This window comes from Equus quagga, chromosome 7, assembly GCF_021613505.1.
Source record: "Equus quagga isolate Etosha38 chromosome 7, UCLA_HA_Equagga_1.0, whole genome shotgun sequence".
Classification (NCBI taxonomy): Eukaryota; Metazoa; Chordata; class Mammalia; order Perissodactyla; family Equidae; genus Equus; species Equus quagga.
In genome coordinates this window covers 93,742,643-93,753,617 of record NC_060273.1, presented here as the reverse complement: position 1 = coordinate 93,753,617, position 10,975 = coordinate 93,742,643, and the positions used below count along the sequence as shown (strand labels likewise).

Here is a 10,975-nt window from a genome sequence, read left to right as displayed (position 1 = left end):
GTGAAACACCTGTACACTGAAAACTATAAAACATTGTTGAAAGAAATTGAAGAAGACACAAAGAAATGGAAAGATATTCTGTGCTCTTGGATTGGAAGGATCACCATAGTTAAAATGTCCATACTTCCTAAAGCAATCTATAGATTCAATGCAATCTCTAGCAAAGTTTCCATGACATTTTTCACAGATATAGAACAAAGAATCTTAAATTTAATATGAAAGAACAAAAGATCCCAAATAGCCAAAGGAATCCTGAGAAAAAAGAACAAAGCTGGAGGTATCACACTCTCTGATTTCAAAATATACTTCAAAGCCGTAGTAACCAAAAAAGCATGGTACTGCACAAAAACAGACACACAGATTAATGGAAGACTCCAGAGCCCAGAAATAAACCCACACATCTCTGGACAGTTAATTTTCAACAAGGGAGCCAAAAACATATACCCTACACAAAAATTAACTCAAACTGGATTAAAGATGTTAATGCAAGACCTGAAGCCATGAAACTTCTGGAAGAAAACATAGGCAGTACACACTCTTTGACATCAGCCTTAGCAGCTTATTTTCAAGCGCCATGTCTGATGAGGCAAGGGAAATGACAGAAAAAATAAACAAATGGGAGTACATCAAACTAAAGATCTTCTGCACAGGGAAGGAAACCATCAACAAAACGAAAAGGCAACCTAACAATTGGGAGAAGATATTTGCAAACCATTTATCTGATAAGGGGTAAATATCCAAAATATGTAGAGAACTCATACATCTTAACAACAACAACAAAAACTAGCAACCCAATTAAAAAATGAGCAAAAGATATGAATAGACATTTCTCCAAATAAGCTGTAAAAATGGCCAAAAGGCACATGAAAAGAAGTTCAACATCATTAATTGTCAGAGAAATGCAAATCAAAACTACAATGAGATATCACCTCATGCCCATCAGAATGCCTATAATTAACAAGACAGGAAATAATAAGTATTGGAGAGGATGTGAAGAAAAGGGAATTCTCATACACTGCTGGTGGGAGCGCCAACTGGTGCAACTACTACAGAAAAGAGTATGGAGAGTCCTCAAAAAGTTAGGAATAGAACTATCATACTGGACTGGCCCGGCGGCACAGCAGTTAAGTTCACACTTTGCTCTTTGGCGGCCTGGGGTTTGCCAGTTTGGGTCCGAGGTGGGGACATGCCACGGCTTGGCATGCCATGCTGTGGCAGGCGTCCCACATATAAAGTAGAGGAAGATGGGCATGGACATTAGCTTAGGGCCAGGCTTCCTCAGCAAAAAAAGAGGAGGATTGGCAGCAGATGTTAGCTCAAGGCTGATCTTCCTCAAAAAAAACAAAAGAAAAAAAGAAGTACCATATGATCCAGTTATTCCACTGCTGGGTAGTTGTCCAAAGAAAATGAAAACATGAATGAGTAAAGATGTATGCACCCCTATGTTCATTGCAGCAATATTCACAATAGCCAAGACTTAGAAGCAATGTAGGTGCCCATCAAGGGATGAATGGATAAAGGAGATGTGGTATATCTATATACAATGGAATACTACTCAGCCATAAGAAATGATGAAATCTGGCCATTTGTGACAACATGGACATATCTTGAGGGTATTATGCTAAGTGAAATAAGTCAGAGGGAGAAAGTCAAATACCATATGATCTCACTCATAAGTAGAAGATAAAAACAACAACAAAGAAACACATAGAGACAGAGATTATATTGGTAGTTACCAAAATGGAGGGTGGGAGGGAGGAGGGTGAAAGAGGTGGTTAGACACGTGTATGGTGATGGATTGTAATTAGTCTTTGGGTCGTGAACTTGATGTAAACTACACAGAAATCGAAATATGATGATGGATACTTGAAATTTATTTAATGCTATAAATCAATGTTACCACAGTCACACACAAAAGGAGAACATATTGATGGGGGAAAAATTAGGGAGTTCATTAAGTATTCTAGATATAAAATCAATATAAATAATAATTACATTTCTTTATATCACTCACAAAATCTTAGGATATAAAACTTTAAAAATAATACCATTTGTAATAGCATCAAAAAACGTAAAATACTAAATAAAACACTAAAGAATAGATCTGACAAAAGATGTACAAAACCCCTGCACCAGGAAAATCTGAAACTTTATTGGGAGAAGTTGATTTATCTTAATAAAGGGAGGGAAATACAACGTATATGGATTGAAAGTGTTTCCAAATTGATATATAGATTCAATGCTATCCAAATAAAATCCCAACACGCATTTGTGTGGAAATTAGCAAGCTGATTCTAAAATTAACATAGATATACAAACAGCCCAAAATTGCCAAGAACAAAGCAGGATTACTTAACATCCCAAGAATTGTTATAACACTACATTAATTAAGACATGTGTATTGGTTCAAGGAGAGACAAACAGGCCAATGGAACAGAATAGAGAGTCCACAACTAGAACCATGGACAAATGAATCCTTGATTTTGACAAAATTGGCCTTGTAGAGCAGTGGCAAAAAAAAAGTCTCTTCTATAAATGGTGCTTGGTAAATTAACTACCTACCTAAATAAATAAATATAGAAATAACAAAAAGTCTAACCTCCACTTCACAACATACACAAATATCAATCTGTAGTGGAAGCCGTATTTGTCAAAGCTAAAAAAAATTAAAATTTTAGAAAGAAATAAATATGACTTTGTGGCATGGGATGATTTATTAAACAGGAGAAAATGCTCTAGCACAAAGTAAAATACGGATAAATTAGATTACATTAATATTAATAACTTCTTTTATCAAAGATACAAAAAGAATCAAAAGGCAAGCCCAAAATGGGAGATTATATTTGCAATACATATAAGCGACAATGAGTCTAATATTAAGGAAATAACAAAGACCTTTCATTAATTGAAAAGGAAAAGACAAGGCTATTTTTTAATTGGGAAGAAATCTGAACCAGCATTTTACAAAAGAAGAAAGCCAAATGACCAAATAAACATTTTAAAGGTTGCTCAAATTAATACAGATCAAGGAAATAGAAATTAAAACTTCAATAAGCATACCACTATAGAACTCATTAGCATGTTTACAGGTAAATACTCACACACTCTCTAACAATATTATATAATGCCAAAGATATTAAACAACTGGAACCTCATACACTACTGACGAATGTATAAACACAAAAGGGTACAATCACTTTGGAAACTATTTGAAGTGATATACTAAATTTGAACATGATCCAACAATGGCACTCCTAGATTCGTAACAAATAGATTTACATCAGCCAGAAGATATGTACAACAATGTTCATAGCAGCGTTATTTTTAACAGCTCCAGACTAGAAAAATGTTAATGTCTGTCAGCAGTTGAAAAGTCAAATAAATTGTAGTATACTATGGAATATCACTATACAATGGAATACAGTTACAGAAATACCCTACTTTGTGATTTTACCTTTGGCATGCCATTGGGAATCTATAAACTGGCCTTTCCTTGTCCACTTAGCTAATTCTGCTTGCCCATAAAGTGCCACCCCCTCCATAAAGCTGTATTGGAATCCCCCAGCCTAGGTTAAATTTCTCTCCTTTGTATTCTTTCAGAACCCTGTCATGCCTCAGTCAGAGCTCTTTCAACTACTCTAATTTCAGTCTATATGTCTATTTTTCCTTGGAAATTGTGGGTCTTACTCAATTTCATGTCCCCAGTGCAAAGCATAATGCTTGGCAGTTACTAAGCACTTGATAAATATTGTTGAATGTAATTGTCTGCCTGTCAATTGGTTGAAAAACAGCTTCAGTTGTAAACAGAAAAAACAGTCAGCTTTTTTATGCATATTCGTCAGTTGTTTGTATTTGGGAAGAAGGGGCTGGAAATGGGGAGCTTAATTAAAAATTATAAAGGAACCAAACATGAAATTTACATTATACAATCATTGAAAGTCAGGGCAACTTCTTCTAGTTCACTCAAATCACTTTCTAGTCACTCTTCTCCTGAATAGGTCTAAACCGATTTTAATGAAATCAGAATTTTTTTTTTTTTGGTTGGGCATTAGAGAATATCTTATTATTCAATATGGACAATTTAAAATGTACAAATCCAAAATGCAAATCAGCTCCATATCTTTTCTAAACTTTTTCAGAAATCGAATCAAATAAACGTGATGCAAATCTGTACATTTCTTATCAAGGTCTTAATTTCTTAATAATTTTGGTCAGGGTATATTTTAAATGGCTATCTATACATAATGAACATTAATGAATGAATTTAAAAGCTTTTATATTCTTTCTCTGTCAAAGGTTTCTAAAATGCTATTTCCAAATTTATAGAAAGGCAGGTTAGGAAGAAAAACCATCCATAAATCCCCTCACTACAAGTGACGTAATGAGACTATCCCCATAAACTGATGGCAATGACACTGCCATGGATTTTACTGATCCTATCAAAGAACAAAGATCCCCAACAGTATCTCTGTGGCCCATTATAAGCATATTTGTTGAAAATACATTTTAACAGAACTTACGTATCTTTAAATGTCATGCAAAGTCACATAACGCCTTTCTCTGTAAACTCAAAAGGCATTTTATTTTGCAGCAGCTTTCTGCAGCAGGTAAACAGATACAGCATCTTAGGAATAACTAGTTATTTGTCTTTCAAGCAATGGTTTTCTTCCCAAATATGTTAGCTAGGACTCTGATTTTATATAGAGAACGCTTATACAAAAAAGGGAAGATTTGGGGAGGCGCCGCTGCAAGAAGGTGGCGGCTCGGCCGTGGCGGCATCGCTCGCGGTATGTGAAGCTGCCGTGGGGTGACTTTTGTGAGGGCGCTAAGAAGGCGATGGACGAACCTTCCTTAACGACTTCCATGGAGTGGGACACGCAGGTGGTGAAAGGGTCCTCGCCGCTGGTCCCTGCAGGGCCGGGGGCGGAGGACCTGCCATCCAGCCCGCGGTTGCCGTCGTGGCTGCAGCCGGAGAGGCGCGCCGTGTCCCAGTGCGCGCAGTGCCACGCTGTGCTGGCTGACTCGGTGCACCTCGCCTGGGACCTGTCGCTGTCCCTCGGGGCCGTGGTCTTCTCCAGAGTCACAAATAACGAGGTTTTGGAAGCCCCCTTCCTAATTGGCATTGAAGGTTCACTGAAAGGCAGCACTTATATCCTTTTATTCCGTAGTTCCTGTGGGATTCCCATTGGTTTCCATCTGTATTCTACCCATGCTGCCCTGGCCGCCTTGAGAGGTCACTTCTGCCTTTCCAGTGACAAGATGCTGTGCTACCTCTTAAAAACAAAAGCAACAGGAAATGCATCTGACATGGATATTTACAACGTACCTCTACCAGAAAAGGTTGCAGAGCTGAAGGAGAAGATAATGTTAACACATACTCGCTTAAATGCACTGATGACAATTCTGAAGGAAGTGACTCCTGGCCAGTCCAAGCCAGCAAACTGATCTGCCCAGAGCTTGAGTATCAGGGTCAGGCTTTCCTGCTGTCTTCAACAACACTTGCTTTTTGATCCTTTCTCAAGAAAGATCGACCTCAAAAAATGGATGGCAAATGTGGATTATTCTGTTTACCTCTGGACTGATTTTCCAAATGATTTGTGAAGCTATTTCTAGAAGATGAGAAACTAAGGAGACTTCTGTCCAGGTTTCTTAGCTATTTGCCTTAAGAACTTATTTTAGCTTCTTATCAAGTTTATAATACTTATTTCTGGAAACATCTTCAACTGCAAATTTAGGGATTGAAAGGCAGTGTCCCATGTGTGCTCTGATCTAAAGATGTGTGGTTGGTCTGAAAATAAGAGTTGTACTTAATGTTACTACTATTATTCCTACATGGAACAGTTGTTATATGAATACTGAAAAGTCATTTTTTTGTGTATGTTAAATACAGGTACACACATATTCTGTAGGTAGTATTCAATAAATTGACTGGATAATATACAAGTCGTCTTTTCAGTTGCAAGCTGAGCTTGACAGGGCATTAATGAAAGCAATGATAAAACATCAAACATTCACTGAAATGCTGTTTTTTCATATTTTGCTTTACATAGCATTTGCCTCAGTAGCTTATCATATTATTCATTTAATAAATACGAGGTATTATGCTAAGCTGCTGGGGATAAACGGTAAGCAGAAACAGCCACTCTTCTATCATAATTTATAATCTTGTCGGAGATGGACATTCAGATAAGCACCTGAAGACATGTAAAATTATGACTGCAGTGAGGGTTTTGAAGAAAAGGGACATGGAAATGCCAGCACAGATAGCACGTAACTGACGTGGTCTGGGGGTCAGGGGAGGCCTCTGAGGAAGGGAAGTTTCAGCAGTGGTCGGAAAGATGAGGAGTTAATTAGGCGATGGAGGGAACAGCCTCTGCACAGGCCCTGTGAGACCCTTAAGAGAAGGCCTGCAGGAGTTGCAACATTGGTCAGAAACCAGAGGGAGAAGGCCTTACTGGCCTCCTGAAGGATGTTTCTTTTTATTCCAAGAACAATGGGAAGCCCTTGAAGAATTTTAGAGGAGGCGGCCTATGACAGGATCAAATTTTCTTTTTTCAGAACCTCATGGTTGTCCTGTGGGGAATAGGTGGGAGGGGCTGGCACTAGCACAATCAAGAGATGATCTAGTCGAGTGGTGGTGCAGAGAGAAGGCAACTTGGTCCAGGTGAGCTAGCAGATGTTTTTATAGCAGATTCTTTCCCTTTTATACTGCATAAAGAATATTTTCCTTTAAAATATTTTAAACTGGAGAAAATTCTGATTGCTTAATGCTTTGGGGTTGCAAAATTTTGGTCCTGTAAGCAAGGGTGAAGGCTGGCAACAAACAGTACCAGAAAAGTTCTTAGTTACTTTCTGCTCCTAAAGAATGGGACTGAATAAAGTAATACTGTATTGAAAAAAAAAAGGAAGATTCATCTAACAGCCATAGGATCATCTCTCAGAATCTAATCAGGTGTAGAAGGGGAAACAGGGGAGCCTCAGGACTGCATAGCATGGATCTAACTACTACTGGAGACACAGAAGCAGGTTCTGCTTCTTTGCACATCTGTTTCTGTTGTATTTCTTTCTACAGATTGGCTTCTCCTGCACACTGTCCATCTGATGGATAATGTCTCTTTGAAGCTCCTGAGATTATTTATTATGGATACAGTTACACAAAGAGGCTCTTTTTCTCTCATATATGTACATGCATGTGTGTGTACGTGTGTGTGTGTATATAAAACTATTATTTCTATATGTTATTTCTATATATTTAACTTGAGGAGACATTTCATATCTATATCTGTCATACTTATCAAGAGATGCATGTCCTATAGTATATGGGGGACTTATTTAAACACAAAATGTATATACATCTATCTTTGCATGTGTATGTATATGTGTATACATATGTGTGCATATATATGCATATATAAATATATACACACATTTATATACACATTATAATGTATATCACAGATACACTCACAAAACCCATTATAAGAAAGAAATCTAGCTTGCCTTGCTTGGTCAAATGTATAATTTTGGATCAAGTACCTATGATTAGATGACTAGTATAATTTAGTAAAAGCATAGCTTTTGTGAGCCCGTTCCAATCCTGTGAGTCAACAGGATGTCAGGTTACCCAAAAGACAAAATGAAAAGTCTAAACGAAAATGTCAGTAAATTCCTATTCTATTAAGTCAAGGGTAAGAGCTTTTCTAAAACAAGGAAAACTCCATATGCTTAGCAATATTAGCACTGACATTCAACAAGGATTAATCACCTAAAATAATTATTATTTATAACACTATATTTATTTGACCTGATAATGGCACACTCCTTGTCTTCTATCATCTTACAGATAATCTTTGAATTGAGATCAATTCAGGAAGATTCCCAGTCACAAATAGATTTTTCATTGTCCTAAGAAAAAATTAAATAGCAATTATAAACAGAAGTCTATATTTTAAAATCAGTCCATATTTAAAATCAGTTTACCTCACTGATATCATATCCAACTTAATTCTAAGAAATTGTATATTTTTTTCAGAATCTTGACATTCAATTCCTGCAATATCTAGGAATTTCAATAATTCAAGAGTCAGTTTCATTTATTTTTGTAAAATATTTATCTAATTATATAAAATTGAACTAAAATTCTTGCATTCTTTCAAGGATGATGAGACGAAGATAGTGAAAAAAGAGGAGCGGAAGCAGGAATCCAAACAAATTCATAACTGCAACAGAAACAATGACAGTACAGCATGGAAAGTTATATTGAGCCCAATAATTTTATATTTAACAATTAATTGTCCAAAACTATTAGACAAATTCATTTCTATAATTTCAAACTTCAGGTTGACAAATCTGTTACTTAAATACCTAATAAATTTCATATTATTTCAGATTATTAAAGAAGGATGTTTGGAATGCAGTGAGAGAAGCTGAAGGGATCTTGTGAGTAGAGTGGCATTTTTAACGACATTTGCTGATTTTATTAACAGACAAAGAGTGGGAAGAGTCCAGGTGAGTAAAAATATTGACTAAGATGAGTTGTTTTACTTTGGGAAATTAAAGTTTTAAGTTTAAAGTATAGCAAGCAATTTTACATTATTGAATCTATCACAAGGACCCAGGATCTAGCAGTTTCTCAGTTAATATTACCCTTTTAAAAAAACTTAAATAATTTTGCAACATTCTCATCTTCTTTCATATATGTTTATAATGCAAAAATATATGTATATATGCATATAGTAAAGACTTTTTATTAACTGTTATTAATTGGTAAGAAATACATATAAATATATATTTATATATAACTATTTTATAAACTATTATCTAAATATGTTATTTATATATATTTAAATTGATATATTATTTGATATCTATATTCATAACTGCGTATGAAGCCACATTTCCTATGGTATAACAGGGGACTTATTTCAACTTAAAGTATTAAAATAGTGGATAGAAAATGGTACATTACCATTATTTCTTACTTTATCACACATTTATGAAGCTACAGAAATTTCTAGGAACATAGATGATAGACAGATGGCTAGAAAGATGGATGAAAGTTCATAGTTCTTACGTTGTTCCTATGTGTTTTTGTCTTAGCTAAAAGAAGAAAAAAATCAATACAGACAAAAACATTTTTCATTGTTAGAGAAGTGACTGGACACAGATGAATGTAGAATAAGTTTATCTAAAACTAGAGGATATATATTTGGTACATAATCTCCCAGACATAAAACAGGGTTAATTAAGCAACGTTCCTTGACTATCTTCTCCTCTTTGATATTGGTTTTTGTAATCCTGTTTCTGTTTCTTTGATTCCTACTATGAGTAAGAACATAATGTTTTTACTGTATTTAACTTTAATTAATTTAAATCTATACAGCCACACATGCCTATTTAAATAGTTACGATATTGGACAATGCAAGACTAGATTATCTCTATTCTGCCCCTAAACAAACCATCTAAGCATTATGCAATATTCTGGCTGGAAAGGCACTACACAGTGTAGAAAGATGTCCAGGCCTGGCTTCTTGCTTTCTCTCCAATGTTAGATTTCTTCTTTTATCTGTTATTTTTTTTTCTCTTGACATTATTCCTTAATGCAAAAACAATGAATTATGTATATAAATTTACAGCTGCTTAAATGAAAGAAGTTATTTAAAACATGTGACCGCGCTTCCTGAAACGGTTTCTAACCTTTACAGTTACAGAACAAGCTAAGAGATGACATTTGCAAAGATTTCTCAGGATGCTCTTAACATTAACTACTTAAGGTATGCTCTGTACAGTGTTTAATAAAAAGTGACTTTTCTCCTCTTTGCAGCAAATAAAAATTGGTCTTATTCATAATATAAATCAAAAAGCTGATCTCAAGTCTATGTCCTGTGATCTCATCTGTCAACGATAAATAATTCTCATACAGAATTAACAGCGTCTCATACAGAGTCTCTCCCAGCCTACCCAATGTGACACATGGGTAGCACCAGCCACCGTGGCTCTTCTACTCAAGTGCTGCTTGGGCTAACACTAGGGTTCCGTTCTTGTAGCCACAAAGACTAAAGAGGAGAATAATAGCACGATTTAATTCTCTGCTCCTGAATCTGCTTTTCTGCCATGGCATCTTCCTACTTCTCACCCTGCCCACTCTTCCCCAGCCCACCGACTCACAAGAAAACTTGTCTAGGGTGTGAGAGAATTGAAGTGCTCAAAAAACATATGGGCATGGTGAATCTATGGACAGTGTGCCTTCTCCAGTTCACCTGGTATTGGTATTTGCAAGGCAATGTACAGCACTCATTGCACAGGCTCTGGAATCAGACAGAAGTAGCTTCAGATGGCTTGGATATTTACTATCACCTTGGGCAAGTTATTTAACTTTTGTGTGTCTAAGTTACCCCATCTGTAAAATGAAGATATTAAAAGCTGCCTCATAAGATGGTTATTAGGAAAAATTAAATAATACACATGAATTTGTTACCCAGTTCCTGGCATAGTTTCCAAATGACAGTTATTACAAATTTTAAAAGAAAAAAACTAAAAAGTGTAGGTGTAATTTAATAACAATGATCTTAGGAAGTGTTTATCATTCAGTTGTACTTTCCTGCTTAACTCACTGTGTTGAATTCTGCTTGTCATTGAAATCGTAAGCCATTTTTAAACACGGTTTAATTTTACTGCATTTTGTGTTTCCTTGTCTAAATCCTCACTGAAGAAACACCCCAAGCTTAACATCTTTACAACTGCATTAATTCTCTTTCCTCAAAAGTAGCAGGATTTCAGGGGCTGACCCAGTGGCGCAGTGGTTGTTTGCCTGCTCTGCTTTGGTGGGCCGGAGTTCATGGTTTTGGCTCCTGGGCGTGGACCTACACACCACTCATCAAGCCATGCTTGGAAGCATCCCACATACAAAATAGAGGAAGATTGGCGTGGTGTTAGCTCAGGGCAATCTTCTTCACCAAAATAATAAAAAAAAGT

General features: G+C 36.1%; 1 protein-coding gene across 1 annotated transcript; it reads left to right on the top strand.

Moving 5' to 3' along the window:
- Positions 1-574: 574 nt before the first annotated feature.
- On the top strand, positions 575-5,445 carry LOC124242635 (protein Mis18-beta-like). Its single transcript, XM_046667805.1, has 2 exons — positions 575-586; positions 4,705-5,445. Exons 1-2 carry the CDS (start codon positions 575-577, stop codon positions 5,443-5,445), a joined length of 753 nt encoding a protein of 250 aa, XP_046523761.1.
- Positions 5,446-10,975: the final 5,530 nt, after the last annotated feature.